The 16,211-nt window shown below is 44.9% G+C and overlaps 1 protein-coding gene across 11 annotated transcripts in view; it reads left to right on the top strand.

The window, feature by feature from the left end:
• Positions 1–16,211, top strand: part of LOC122870004 (CD276 antigen-like) — a 100,765-nt gene that overhangs the window by 12,836 nt on the left and 71,718 nt on the right. For 9 of the 11 annotated variants that reach the window (XR_006376482.1, XR_006376484.1, XM_044183582.1 and 6 more), the window contains exons 6-7: positions 323–346; positions 2,306–2,313. Coding sequence is in view for 9 of the 11 variants with exons in the window: in XM_044183582.1 (XP_044039517.1) it covers positions 323–346; positions 2,306–2,313 (32 nt within the window). In the remaining 2 variants the exon portion in view is untranslated. The remainder of the gene's footprint in view (positions 1–322; positions 347–2,305; positions 2,314–16,211) is intronic. The other 2 variants (XM_044183573.1, XM_044183564.1) reach the window with 1 other exon arrangement.

Below are 16,211 nucleotides of genomic sequence, written 5' to 3'. Positions count from 1 at the left end.
AATAATGTGACACCATGGAGGCACATATCGGCTTTGGACCTGCGGCTTTTACTGGACAATGGAAACTTGTAATTAGCACCCATTGCAAAAAAAAAGTACATCTTATCATTATCAGTTCTTATTCAAGTTTTGGCTACAAGTTTCAAACATTAATTATCATTTTCTAATTGTCGTAAATGTAGTAAATGATCATACTCTTAAACATTTTCCAAAAATAAAATATAGATCCCACTGTGAGCTTTTGTGAGCTAAAAGGAAGAATTGTATGTGCCAAGTTGATATTTCACAAGCACTCTAACATGTGTTTTGTTTTTCTTTTTAGGTCCCATCTTAACGGACGGATCAGGTGAGTCCTGATTTTGCTGACGTCACCTGTCACACACTAAGTTGCTAGGCAACGCAGTCTTTGCAGAGCTCTCATCTGTACAGTGAGTTACAACAATTAATGAGACTGTTGTTCTCGCCTTTCTGAACATCATTCTGAGAGTCTTGTGCACCACAAAGTCCTCCTCAGTCTGCTCCAGGTTCAACGTCTCTGCTCGTTCAGTCTCAAAGCGTAATTTAACCGGTCCGCTCGGCCCCCCTGTCCCACTATAACCTCCCTGTCCCACTATGACCGGTCCACTCGGCCTCTCTGAAGGTAGAAGTTGTGAAGTGAACGCAGAAGTCACCTGGAGGATCCATCATGAGCATGTTAGCATGTTAGCATTGAGGATGTTAGCCAGACCCAGCATGCACCTGTTGGTCACACAACATCGTGGGTGTTTTTTTTTTTTTTTTATTTGCTCGCCGGGTGGTGCATCAAATCAGGGATTAATTAAGGTGGATGCAACCTTTTTTAACAATGCTGAGGTACGATAATGCTGACCATAGCCACGCCCCATAATGATGTCATTTGGCTGCATTGTTGTGCATTTATTTACTGGTCACTAACTGCAAACACCCCCACGCCCCCCTGGCAGGGCCTCGTCCCCACAGTGCTGCAGCCACATCTGGAGCGATTACCTCTGTAACAAACAGGCTTCATGTTTGCGACACATTGGCGATCATGTCACTGTGCACATTTCAGCAGTCTGTAGTAGATGAACTCTGACTGTGCCCACTCAGAGTTCATCTCTTGTGGCTGTAAAGGCTTCAGCTTACTTCAAACCCTTGTTAAACCCTCGGAGTGCAGCACCATGAGGAGAGACTGTATGAAAGTGTTTGCTGTTATCCCCGTTTGAACGATGATCGCGTCTCGTCCCTCTCTGACGTCAGCTGTGGTGTCACGGTTTGCTGCTCAGTCCCTCTCCTCAGCCACTCTCTCTCATGTCCCGCCGTCTGGATGCTCTCTGTCCCTGCCTCTAACCCAGTGGTTCTCAGTCTGTGGGGCACAGAGCCCCTGCAGGGGGGCGCAGATGACCAGGGGGGAAATATGGAGTGGAACTAAGTTGAATGAACAGGATTTATTAGGGAAATAAAGAAACAGACGTTTTCTGATGCTATAGTGCTGACCTGAGTCATTTCTTTTATTTCAATCGAATTCAACTGGGGGGTGCACGGTGGCAGAGCGGCTAAAGCTCCTGCCTCCCAATAAGGAGATCGTGGGTTCGTGGGATCGATTCCCGGACCAGACCAACATCACACAATCTCTCTGGGTGGAGTCTGCATGTCCTCCCCGTGTTACCGTGGGTTCTCTCCGGGTTCTCCGGCTTCCTCCCACCGTCCAAAAGACATGCATGTGTAGGTTAATTGATAACTCTAAATTGCCCGTATTGAATGAATGTGAGAGTGAATGGTTGTCTGTCCTTGTCTGTGTCTGTGTTAGCCCTGCGACGAGGTTGGCCACTGTCCAGGGTGTACCCTGCCTAAGGCCCAAAGTCACTGGGATAGGCTCCAGTCACCCGCGACCCCCTAACGGGGACCAAGCGGTAGAAAATGGATGGATGGATGAATTCAACTGGGCTCATTCAACTGGGCTCCTTTTTATCTGTTGCTCCCCGAATATTGTAAATGATTGATAAGAATCCAATCAGTTCACGTGTGGTGGGGGGAGGGAACTTTTTTCAGCTACTGAAGGGGGGCATGACAGAAAAAGTTTGAGAACCACTGCTCACTTCTCGCCAGACCTGCCCTCCTCAAGCTGTCCACCAGATGCCCTCGGACTTTCCCTCCGGTCTTCATCACCTGACTGCCCCACCCATTCACACACCTGTTCCCACTTCTCATCAGTCATGCAGTCACATTACCCCCCCCCACAGTATTACCTGTCTGCCAAGTTGATATTTCACAAGCACTCTAACATATGCTTTGTTTTGCCTTTTAGGTCGTATCTTAAAAGACATCCCAGGTGAGTCCTGATTTTGCTGACGTCACTCTCTACCTGTCACATGTGCTGTGAGTTTGGCTCCACAGGCCTGATATCATTCAGAAACAGTTTAAATCTGTATTCCTCACTGCGGCTCAGATGGAGATCATTCTTCTGTGTTCAAGGCGTCATAAGGCTGAAACTGCACATCACTTCTTAAAAGTGGAGACATTTAGCAGCATTTATTAGGTCTGTAGGTGTGTGATTAACGTTTACACTGTACTTCTATATGAGGATGTACATGACTGTTACATTACTTCACTAATTATAGAACCAACAGCATAATAAAACATTACCAAAGCAGACAACACAGATGCATAAACAATATAAACTCTACAGCAGCTGCAGCCACAAACACATATTAAAGCAAAGGAGAGACTGCTCAGTTTTTACACGCTACGCACACACACACACACGCACACACTCTGCTACGTTGCTAGGCAACGCAGTCTTTGCAGAGCTCTTATCTGTACAGTACCGGTCCACTCGGCCTCTGTCCCACTACTATACCAGATGCCCTCGGACTTGCCAGATGCCCCCCCCCCCAGCATTATCTGACTGCCAAGTTGATATTTCACAAGCACTTTAACATTGTTTAATTTTTCTATTAAATTTTGTTCCAACCTGGCGACACTTTTTATGGGTCTCTTGTATGTAAACTGGGTGGGTTTTATGTGCATTTCCCCATAAATTGAGTAAAACAAAGTAAACAACACATTCTGACTCCACAGAGCTCAGTACAGTGATACACATTTCATCTCATAATATAATCAACTGTGACACACAACTCTTCACAGCGCTGGGCAGTAGTCAGTGGTGGAAGAAGCACTCAGATTCTGTACTTCAGTAAAAGCAGCAAAACCACAACGTAAAAATACTGTTACAAGTCAAAGTCCTGCATTCAGAAGTCCACTTGAGTAAAAGTATAGAAGTATCAGTTAAATGTACTTAAAGTAGCAAAAGTATTTTATAATTCATCACATGTTTTGTAACTAGTAACTATATCTGTCTGATAAATGTAGTGCAGTGAAAAGTTCAATATTTCCCTCTGAAATGTAGTGAAGTAGAAGTATAAAGTAACAGAACATGGAAATACTCAGTAAAGTACCTCAGTTGTTCTTTCACTGCTCAGTGAAACATAAACCTAGCTGAGCTGCACGTTTAGCTGGACGGGTAATATTTTCTTTTAACAAAGCTCATCAATACTCGCTGTAACAGCAGCTGTGATAAAATACAGACGTGCCGACGAGTCGTAATCCAGAGTTCAGAGTTCCTGCTGAGGTTCATCCCAGTGGTGTCTGAATCTGCTAATAGTTTTACATTTTAGATTTCAGGAGCATGCACACCTTCAGTTGTTCTTCGTGTCGGCTGTGATGTCCAATCTGCTGTTTATGATATGCAGCTACATTCTGAGTGTTACGTTAACGCTTTGTGATCTGTTTCAGGTCCCACTGAGTCTCCCACTGGATGGATTGCTTTTGGAGTTCTTTTAGTTGTTGGTGTTGTTGGTGGTGGTCTATATGTGCTTTACAAAAAGGGTTACTTCAAACTCAATTCTCAGAAAGGTGAGTTTAAATAAAGTATTGTATCAACATATTCATGATGAGCAGACAACACAAAAAGTTCTTTACATGTGTCTCATGTTTAGAGTCTCGACAGTAGTTTTATCTTCTCAGGCATTAAGCATTCTGTTGGTATTTACACCCAGGGTAGGATCAAGGCAGGTTTTCTTTAATGTAACTTTCCTTCCTGCAGATCCAGGTTCATCACAAAACAACATTCCCCCCAGCAATGATATGCTACTGACAGCTGAGCTGTGAAGTTGGCTGCTGAAGTATGTGTGTGTCTGTTTTGTGAGAAGCAGCTTGAGTTTGTGTTGGAACATATTGGGGGGGGGGGGCTTATTAATGCTGAGAATGAGTTTTTTTATGTCACTACAATGAGCCATGCATTAATATGTGCTCTACTTTCTGCACGTTTTTTTTTGTTCAAATTTGCGCCACATTTGGATGAAAACTTGACTTGCAGCAGACTTTTCACTCCGTCTGCGAGTGTGACCTGCAGATCCTGGTTCATCACAAGAACATTCCCCCAGCAACGACACGCTGCTGACTGATCCAGTAACTTAACGTGAGCTGTGAAGTTGGCTGCTGAAGCTGAAGTATGTGTGTCTGTTTTGTGAAAAGCAGTTTGAGTTTGTGTTGGAACATATTGGGGCTTATTAATGCTGAGAATATGAGAATCAAGAATTGACAGATGAGTTGTCATATTTTCTGTAGTTAAATCTGAAACCTGTGTGGAAATAATATGACAGCAGGATCAATGATCCACATGAAGGATATTTAAAGCTGCAACAAGCTTAGCTGGCTCGCTCAAAACTACACAACTGAGAAGAAAAGAAATTATAAACTGGCTAAACATGTACATTTACTGTGTGGTGTTTTATTCAACATGTTGTTAATGATGCGTCATGTTTCAGAGACTGTAGATGTCCATCTTGTCTGTCCTCAGAATCAGCAGCTGTCAGTATTTTCTCTGTTGAATGTTAATGTTTTTATTTGTCACCACAATGAGCCATACAATAACCATCTGCAGGGAAAGACCACCGCAGTGCCCTAAATAAAATGACAGTGGAATTTAATATGTGCTCTACTTTCTGCACGTTTTTTTCCAGAAGTGATTTTTGAAGCTTAATTCAGTGGATTTCTTTAATATAAATAAGGTGCTAAGCCAGTCTGTCAGGTCCAGTTACACTGAACTGTGTGCTGCTGTTGACTGATGTTGGAAATGTGCACCTGAAAGTATATTAATGTGTAACTGCTGATGCTCTTGTATCATGTAACTTCAGCCAGTGCTTAATCCTTTCTATCCAAGCGTTTGAATAAAACATGAAAAATGTCCAACTGAATGTTTCAGATGTTTCTGTGTTCAAACGTTTGGAAAAGAAACAAACTGCATACAAACATACTTCTGATGCTGAAACATGTTCCTCGGCTGCTCGACCGTTCGATGAATCTAAAACATCGATCGTCAGGATATTAAAGTTCTGTCTTAACTCTTTGAGCCTCTGAGAAGTTGAACGACGTTTGGGACGATCACTCTGTCGTCAGAGGAGTTGTCAAGAGATGTTTAGGCTTTGAATATATATATTATCTAATATTCAGGCCAGGTCAGACATCCCTAGCTTTTAATTTTAGTGTAGAAACAGTTCAATATAACCAACTAATGAGGTAACTTAAAGTCCCCCTCCAGTCAGAGATGGGTTTTGCTTTTTGCTCCTTCAGTTGGATGTTTGAGCTTCACTGTGCAGAATGATTCATCTGCTGAAGGAGGAAAGTTTCTCTGTGCTCACCTGAAATCTCAGTTTAACGTGTGAAACGTTGAACATTACAACTAGTTTGGAAGCCGATCGTGATCCAGTATGAAACGTCCACAGGTGTGATGTGGAGACCTGAAGCCTGCAGCTCACAAACACTGAGAGTGGACTTCTGAGGGAAGTAGGACGCAGCTGCTCCAGGAGTTCAGCTTTTTAATAAATAAATATTAGCATATTCACAGATTCTGGGTTTTTCACTGAGGGAGACGGAGTTTTTAACAAACTCATTGACCTTTTTATAGAAAAACCACACGAGACAAGTTATTTTTTATGAATATTTTTATGTCTTAAAACCCGTCTGTACGGGATCTTTGACTGTTTGTTTCTTCATTGGAATAGTCAGCAAAGACATGTGCAACCTGCAGTTTAACACGTGACAATAACTCAGATTCAAACTCTTCAGAGCTTCTCAGCCGGGAGCCTCTGGGGATCGCATCATCATTTTGGGGCTCACAGAGTTTTTTCTATTACACTGATGTTTACTAAATGTTTGCTGTTTTCTGCTGAAATACTGAACACTACTCAGCCTTCGCGTCCTCCAGCCAGCTGTAAAACATCCTTTGGTTAAACTTGACATCACTGAGTCTGCAGCCTGTCAGAGGCTGTGAGGAAATGTTGCTTCGTTTGCTTTGATCAGCTGCTGCTCAGGTTTGTATCTGAACTGTGGCTGATAGTCACTATTTCCTGCTCAGTAATTCATTGTTCTTGTGTTTAAGAAATGAGCCAGCAGTGGTATTAAGTCAGTATGTTGCAGGGAGCCTCCGAGACACACTGATGCCCGTACTGGTTCCTGTTTATCAGGTCATTCAAATCTAAATATTTCTAACATACAGTTTAGAAATGAATTTCTTCCTAAATCACTGACTGTGATGTTGGAGTTTCTCTGAGTGAGTTCATTGTTTCAGTCTCTCTTCTCAACAACGTGGCGCCCTCTAGTGTCTCCAAACTAAAGTGTGTCTGCTGTGTGTGTGTCAGTGAGCAGCCTGTTTGTTACTCTGGGCAGCTTCACTGAGAGCAGCTCAGAGGTCTGATGCTGCTGTGCGGCACAGATCTGTTCTTCACTGCTGCTGGAACAGATTCTTAGGGATCAGCTTCATGTCTTAATAACACTGTAGGAGCCGTGTATATATTCATGTCTGTTTATTGCTCATCTCTATTACGTATGGTGTGAAGTCACGTGGGTTGGACCGGAAATAACCTTTGTCTATTTATTCACCTGTTCACGTGCACGGCCGGAGGAGAGAGGGGGTGAGTTTGGCTCGACCTCAAATCTCACAGCATCCACGTTCACCTTTGCACGTGTCAGCGTCAGGTGCTGGATTCCGTTTTTGTTTTGTTGCTTCGAAATGATTTATTGATCACTTGAAACGCGGAACTGGATCATTCACACGGCGCGTCATACAGGTGTCTGTCTGTCTCAGCGTCTTCAGGAAGTCGCTCCAGTGTTGAACACTTTAAAACGGGTTCAGCACCTTCACACTTTCACTCGTGAAGGCTCGTGATGACTAGTGCCAGGGAAACACTGAAAACACCACAATGTGTGGAACTTTTTAACTGCTTTAACGGAGTTTTTAATGTTTGGTTCCTTCTGGCTGAACCTTGAACAGAACAAATATGTTATTTAAATAAACTGATTATAGGACAATTATTATTAATCTCAACACGATATTAAAAGAACCAGATTCTTAATGAGATGTATCCTTGCAACTGTTTTAATTTGGACTGTAATTTCTGTTTTTGTAAAAATAATATTAACGTGTTTTTAAAAATGCAAACACAGTTTATTCAGTGTTTGGAAAGACTTTCATATCTGGGTTGGACATTTGTATTCCGCCTCTTTTTTTGCCAAAAACAACAGATTGTTTTAATGTAACAGCCTGTAGATTTTACTACAAACACAGCTGTATTTGTCTTTTATAACGTATTCAAATGAACTTGTATTATACTGTGCGTGTCTTAAATATTGGGCCACAATAAGCACCGGAAACTACAACTACTTCCGTTTGGACATCTGCCTTCAAAATAAAAGCGTTTAACGTCTTTAGAAGACCTTCAAACTAAATTCGGTATTTAATCATCAGATATGGTATTAATCAATTAATCATTTAGTCATTTAGAAAAATGCCCTTTACAGTTTCCTAATGCATCACTGTCATTTGGATATTTTAGATAAATATTTAAGAATAAGAGGGGTTTTTGTCAATACATTGTTATTGATAAGACCCAGTCACTCCAAATGTCTGCTCACATATGCCAAAACTTTTAATGTTGGAGATTAGCACTTCCTCTATTTTATAGACATATTTCAATTATTTATATTAAAGTATTTTAAAATTCTGTGTGGAATTTGCATTGTGCTTCTGTGGTAGTTTAGGTGTTGTCACTTCCTGTTTAATTTTGTAGTGTGTTCCTTACCTGGTGTATCTTGTGGTTTTTACTTCCTGTCTTTGTTTTCCCTCCAGTTTTGATTGTTGGTCCATCCTTGATTGTTTGCACCTGTGTCTCGTTGTTTCACCTCCCCGAGGGTATTTAGTCCGTGTCTCTGTCTTTGTTCAGTGTTGGGTCATTGTTGTTACACATGGTGTTGTTCCTGCTGAGTGATTTTTGTTCCTGCCTTAGGTTTTTGTTCCTGTCTTGTGAGTGTTCCTGACCTTTGGTGAACTTTTTGTTGCACCTGGTTCCAGTGCCCAATTCCCTGGCAGTTTTACCGTGATACCTTTTTTTTTTTGGATTATTTGTCTCCCTTGGACCTTGGCTGTATCCTGAATTTTGTAACTTGCCTGCTCCCTATTTGAACTGTTTTACCACCTTGGACTCACTTCCCTGCTTCCACCACTACCAGCCGGTAACCGATCTGACTTTTGCTTGTTTACCTGTCTGCTTACCGGTCTGCCTGTACCTGCCTGTCAACCACATCACCCTCAATAAACACTGTAGCCATCCGGCTACCTCAGTTGTATATTGATGTAATGCTGTACTGTTCTGTATTATGCATATGTGTATGCCACAAGGGGGCACTAGAGTGTGAGCTGCAGAAGACGCATTTGCGCTGTTTGTCCCGGTGGATTTACGGTTGACTCTTACTGAAGGTTGTCTGACCGTGAGACTGATGTGTCAGCAGCTAGAAAAATATATATGCCAAGAACAGCTAAAGATGGTACATCTCTATCGTCCACTCTTTTCCCCCGAATGCAACGCTAGCTGCAGCAATAGTGTAGTACAACTCAACAGATTAATACTTACCATATTAAATAAAATTAGGATATCTTTTCAATAACTATCATGTTATGTGACCTAATGTCTCAAATTCAAGTCTGCAGGGACTGCACATCTCTCTACAGATGATGGGGCACTATTGATAAGGGGAGGGAATATCTTGCACAATAATGGATGGATTCAGGCTGCAATCAATAAGGTTGAACAGTGGGCGTACGACTTGGGATTTAAATGTTCAGTTGAGAAAACCAAAACAGTAGTTTTCACCAGGCGATGACATGAGTCTGCAGATGTAATGAAGAGCATTGGAGAGGGTGAATGTTTTTAGATAACTCTGGTGGATTATATTAATTTCCCATTAAGCAAATCAGAGGTCAAGGGAACAGTTAGGAGTAAAGCAGTAAAAGAGAGGAACCCTGAAAAATATCCAGTGAGCGGCAGTTCTCTGGGCGAAAATGCCTCGTTGGTGGCAGAGGTTAATGTGAAGCCATCAGTGAGGACCATCAAAGTATGGCCTGCGGGGGTAGACTCCACACTCCAGGACAGGTTTCAACACACAGACTGGAGTATGTTTGCCTCTCAGGCCACCTGTGGCTCTCATACGGACACAGACAGCTCTGTACTGGACTACATCAACCTCATCATAGACAGTGTTACAACTCAGAAGCAGATCACCACATACCCAAATCAGAAGCCATGGATGAACAAGGTGGTGTGCCTCCTGTTGAAGGCACGCAACACTGCCTTCAGATCAGGTGACACACAGGACTACATCACTTTCAGGGCAAATCTGAAAGGGGGCATCAAAAAGGCCAAGCACTGCTGCAAGCTAAAGTTAGAGGAGCACTTTTCCAACTCCGACCCTCGACGCATGTGGCAGGGCATCCAGGCCATCAGCAACTACAAACCCAGACACCCCACCCCCGTGGCCACAGATGTCTCCTTCCTGAACAAGCTTAAGGACTTTTATGCTCGCTTCCAGAGACAATAGGGAAACTACCACCAAGCTCACACCCTCAGCTGACTGCCCGACCATCACACTCACCTCCACAGATGTCTACACTTCACTGAGCTGGATCAACGCGCGCAAGGCTGCTGGACCAGACGGCATCCCCGGTCACATAGTCAAGGCATGTGCAGAGCAGCTCGCTGGGGTCTTTACGGATATTTGCAACCTGTCCCTCAGTGTCCTGGCACACCTAAAGGACTTCCTCCCATCCACACTGGACCCACACCAGTCTCCCTACCGCAGCAATAGGAGCACAGAGGATGCAGTCTCCATGGCACTGCACTCTGTACTCACACACTTGGACAATAAGAACACTTATGCACGAATGCTGATTGTTGACTTCAGCTCTGCATTCAACACTGTCATCCCTTCCAAGTTAATCACCAAACTTGGAAACCTGGACATTAACACCTCAAATTGCAATTGGATTATGGACTTCCTGACAAACAGACCTCAACTTGTTAGGTCAGGCCACAACTGCTCCACCACCATTGCACTCAACACTGGCATACCACAGGGCTGTGTGCTGAGCCCCTTCCTCTGCTCCCTCTTCACTCTCGACTGCAGGCCTGTGCATGAATCTAACGCCATCATCAAGTTTGCAGACGATACTACGGTGATTGGTCTCATCAGCAACAACGATGAGACTGCCTACAGGGAGGAGGTCCAGCACCTGGCCACATGGTGCTCAGACAATAACTTGCTCTTTAACACTTCCAAGACAAAGGAGCTCATCGTGGACTTCAGGAAGGAGAGAGGAGGCACACATGACCCCATCCACATTAACGGGATGGATGTTGAGCGTGTCTCCAGCTTCAAGTTCTTGGGGACCCATATTTCGGAGAACCTGTCCTGGACCACCAACACCTCCTGCCTGGTCAAGAAGGCTGACCAGTGCCTCTTCTTCCTGACGACACTGAAGAAGAACCAACTGTCCTCAGCTATCCTGGTGAACTTCTATCGCTGCACAGTAGACAGCATCCAAACCAACTGTATCACAGTCTGGAATGGGAACTGCTCTGCTGCAGATCGCGAGGCACTGGAGCGGGTGGTGAAAACTGCCCGGCGCATCACAGGGACTCCACTTCCAGCCACTGAGGACATCCAGAGGAAACGCTGTCTGTGTCGAGCCCACAGCATTCTTAAGGACTCCGCTCACCCCGCCCAGAGACTGGTTTCTCCCCTGCCTTCCAGCAGGTGCCTCCAGACCAGGACCAGCAGACTGAGAAACAGCTTTTTTCCCAGGGCTGTCTTCCTACTGAACTCTGCCCCCCACTGATTCCACTGTCCCCTCATATACCTTAACTTAAATGCTGCAATATTGTTTTTGCTACATGTACCACATGTTCATTTGCACTACCGGACTATTTATTTATACATATACTGCATCATTTGCACTCCAGTACTATGTACTGAATACTGCAATAACTCATCTACTGCACTGTTAACTATTTCCATAATTTGCACTACTTCATATTCATTGCACTACTGTTCATAATTGTACATATCCATCAGTATACATCTGTTTATAGTAATGCCATCTGTATATAATGTCCATAGTACCACTTGTAAAATATTTTCATAATTCTGCTCAAGCCTGCATTTATGCACACACTTTATATCCTGCACTTGCTTATTGCACTTCTGGTTAGACCTAAACTGCATTTCGTTACCTTGTACATGTGTAATGACAATAAAATTGAATCTAATCTATTATTTTGAAGGCAGATAACATCAGTTTTCTACTAGAACTTTTCATAGCGGATATTCAGTGCCAATGTTCTCAAAAGAAAGCAAGGATTTAATAGTGTTTTGTTCTCTGAAACAACATCATATTATGATACGTCACTAATGAAGTTCTTCTGGTAGTGTTAGCTGCTTCTTCCACGTTGTTCCGCTTCCATGGCATCCCATCAGATATAGTTTCTGTGAGGAAGGTTGATTGCGAGGCAGGTTTTGTTCACTGTTTCACAGACTAAACATCGTGAGATTGGTGAGTAAAATGAGATCCTCACCATCACAGCTGCAGAGGCACACGTTTACTGGCTGAAATCAGACTTTTAGTGTAAGGTCTTTGTAAGCTTTAACTTTTGGGCAAAGAAGAAAGATTTGTTTTTCTTGTTACATTTTGATCAGTTTCGATTGACCTTAATATACAGAAAGAATAAAATAACAGTGAGCAAGTCCAGCCAAGAATGTTGTTGTTGTATCTCTAACTTGTTGTTTCCAAGCTGTGTGTCTACCTCTTTCTTTCTCTCTTTTCCTTCTCTCTCTCCAGTTCTGTCTTTTTCTTCGCAGGACTGTCCATCAGTTTGCTTCATGGTTCCCGTCTGTGTAGGCGAAGGATCAAAGTTCTGTCGCAAGCTGGTGGATATTTGACTCGTCACTGGTGTGTCAGCCAGGGAACAACACTGAACACTCTGATAACTGTCCTGGCTTCTTCACTAACGGCTTGGGTGGTGCAGTTGGCGATGAGGACAGGAGTGTGTGGATCTGAAGAAACATAAAAAGGAAAGACAATATGGAAATCAGCTTACTAATTGAAAAGTGACTTGCAGTGCAGTGTTTATGGTAATAACACTAATATAACCACAGTGGAATCAATATATAATAAATATTTAAATGAATATTGACACCAAAAATGACAGCTGCTACATAAAATCTTCCTTTCAATACAAATTAATCACCAACTGTTTTAGAGGGAATTAATCTCAGGAATAAACAGTGACATCTGGTGGCTTCAATCAGACATGGCAGACATGTCAATTAACTACAGATGACCGAGCTGAAAGCAGTCAGTACCCTCAGTGATCCTAAGCAGCGGCACTAGAATATTATGATACAAACAAACCATTGTGACATAAATATAAATGCACATGCACAAATATAAGAACAAAGAATAAAAGGAGAAACTTACATCAGTCAAGAGGCATGAGGATGAACCTCCTCATCTGACTAGTGTGTTACATTAACTCATCTTCTTATTATTATTCTTGACTTTCGCAGAACTTGTTTTTTCTTTTTCTTTTCTCTGACTATGTTTATTGTTATGCACCAAAACACCAAGGCAAGAACCAACACTACTTAGGATATAAAAATGCACAACACCACACAGTGTTTGATTCTACAGCCAGACACACAACTGCTGAGCCTCAGTTCTCCCTGTTGCCCACTCTGGGTATTAATTTAGCCACTAGGCAGCACATTGTTCTGGCACCAAGAATCCATACAACGGTGGGAATCAGGTAATTCTACTAATATTGGTACCATAAGGCAAGTTTATCTGTATAGCACCTTTCAACAACAAGGCAATTCAAAGTTCTTTTCATAAAACAGAAAGACATTAAGACAAGATGTAAAAGAAACTCAAGGCGATATCAAAAGGCAGAAATACGAGTAAAACGAAATAAAATAAGATAAAAATAAGCTAAAATAGAATGAAACAGATAAAACAGAAGAATAAAAAATACAGTTGTGGCGGTGGGTATGGGTAGCTGCAAGCTGCAGAGGGAGAGGTGGTGGAATTGCTCAGGTGAGCAGCTTCAAGGAGAGATAATTGGCACAGCTGAATGTCAGCGGCGGATGACCCCCAGTCATTCCTGGAAATGTTGGAGGTGACGGCAGAGTGGTCTGTGCGGCTGCTGCCACTGCTCTCCGGGGAAGCGCAGACAGCGGCGCTCGGACTACCGGCCGCCGGTAATCTTCGCTGGAGATTACCGCCGCCGGTTCCAGAGCATGAGGCTGGGGCCCGCTGATCGCCCATTCTTCTATGCGCATCAACTGAGAGATGCAGCGACGAGATCGCTGCAGCCAGGGGAATCCTCGGAGGAGGGGCGTCTGATAGACGTGATTATTAAGGAGCAATTCGCGGAGGGGCTCCCTGTCGGGGTGGCCGAGTGGGTGAAGTGCCACCACCCCGTGGATCTGATGGCGGCGGTCACACTGGCAGAGGATTACCTGGCTGTACACCCCCAAAGCCAGACACCACAGGACCGCTCCCTGGAGGCTGCCCGGCCAACACCAGCACTGCGGAGAAGGGGCATGGGGCCGCTGCAAGGGCCACCTGCACGTCCCAGCCCTCTCTCTCTCTCCTAGGGTCCAGCTGCTACAGTTGCGGCTCATGACCTGCAGGGGGCTCCTCGAACGCTGGGGCAGGAGTGCTGGAGGTGTGGGCAGCCCGTACACTGCCGACGTGACTGCCCACTCATGGAGGTCGGACAAGTGATTTGAGTTGCCGGCTCTCCAACACCCTCCCCCGGCCCAGGGGCGACATACTGTGTTCCGGTAAGAATCCAAGGGGGTATACACCGTGCAATGGTGGATTCGGGCTGTACGCAGTCCATTATTCACCAGAACCTGGTTTGACCCAGGGCTTTAGTGGAGGCTTGCTGGGTGGATATTAAGTGTGTACATGGGGATATTCACAGATACCCTGTACTGCCGGTGGAAATTAGACATCATGGGAGAAAATTTAGTGTTAAGGCAGCGGTTAGTTGCCGCTGACACACCCCTGATTTTGGGTACAGATTGGCTTGGGTTTGATAGGCTAGTGAGGCACTGTGTGGGGTGCGTTCACGACCATCAGGGACATGGGATGTGTGTGCTGTGCTTAGTGGTGACGCGAGGTTGTCTGATGCTGCAGATGGGGAGGAGGAACCGGCGGCGCCTCCACAGGAGACGCCACAGGCTCCTGTGTTACCCTCCACGGAAGATTTTCCACTGGAGTAGTCTCGTGACGATACTCTCGCGCTTTGCCTTCGACCAAGTGACAAGAATTGATGGTCATGTGGTGCGCCTGACGCAGCCCAGTCATATCCACACTTTTCAGTGATCAGGGACAGACTGTACAGAGTGAGTCGTAACACTCAGACAGGGAAGAATTAACGCAATTGTTGGTACCAAAAAGCTGTCGGGAAACAGTTTTCCAGGCGGCTCATTACAACCCGATGGCCGGGCATATGGGGTGTAATAAAACACTAGACCGGATAATGGCGATTCTATTGGCCTGGGATTTGGGGAGGCGTTCGCGTTGGTGTGCGTCTTGTCCCGAATGTCAGATGGTTAACCAACCAGCCCTCCCGAGAGCACCTTTGCGCCCATTACCATTGATGGAGGTCCCATTTGAACGCCTAGGTATGGACCTCATTGGGCCATTTTACTGGAGCGCACGTGGATATCGCTTTGTGCTAGTGTTAGTGGACTATGCAACTCGATATCCCGAAGCAGTGCCATTGCGCACATTCTCGGCAAAGAGTGTGGCGCAGGCACTGTTTCAGGTCATCTCCCGAGTTGGGATCCTGAAAGAGATCCTGACTGACCAGGGCACCTCATTCATGTCACACACACTGAGAGAACTTTACGGATTATTGGGCATCAAGTCGATTCGAACCAGTGTATACCACCCTCAGGCGGACGGGCTCGTTGAGCGCCTGAACAAAACTTTGAAGTCCATGATCCGTAAATTTGTGCACAAGGATGAGCGCAATTGGGATAGGTGGCTAGATCCTCTGTTGTTCGCAGTGCGGAGAGGTGCCCCAGGCCTCCACGGGATTTTCTCCCTTTGAGCTGCTGTTTGGCAGAAACCGACGGGGGTCCTGGACCTAGTTAGAGAAAACTGGGGGGTGGGTCCAAGCCCCAGTAAAAACGAAGTTCAGCATGTCCTGGACCAGAGAGCAAAACTCCACACGTTAGGGCAGTTGTCACGGGAGAATTTGCTCCAGGCTCAGGAGCGTCAACAACGTCTGTACAACAGAGGGGCTAGATTAAGACAATTCACGCCGGGAGATAAAGTGCTTGTATTACTCCCTTCGTCCAGCTCCAAATTACTCGCCAGGTGGCAAGGACCCTTTGTGGTCACACGGCGTGTGGGCGACATGGACTATGAAGTTGTGCGGTTGGACAGGGGAGGGGCAACGCAGATCTATCACCTTAACCTCCTAAAAGCATAGAGAGAGGCAGAGCCTGTTGCTCTGGTGACAACAGTGGGTGAGAGAGATGAGTTCGGGCCTGAGGTTTCAAAATCGACCAGTGCTGCCTCGCTCCCTTTTGACAACCATCTCACACTGGCCCAGAGAACAGACGTTGCCGAGTTGCAAGGGCGTTTTGCCCCCTTCCGGGTCGCACCAACCTCATAGAGCATCACATTGAGACTCACCCAGGAGTTACGGTGCGTTCACGGCCCTACCGGTTGCCTGAGCACAAACAGAAAATGGTGCAGGAAGAATTAAAGGCCATGCTGAAGATGGGGGTAATAGAAGAGTCCA

Source organism: Siniperca chuatsi, linkage group LG2 (genome assembly GCF_020085105.1).
Source record: "Siniperca chuatsi isolate FFG_IHB_CAS linkage group LG2, ASM2008510v1, whole genome shotgun sequence".
Taxonomy (NCBI): Eukaryota; Metazoa; Chordata; class Actinopteri; order Centrarchiformes; family Sinipercidae; genus Siniperca; species Siniperca chuatsi.
This window is presented reverse-complemented; position numbering and strand designations above follow the sequence as displayed.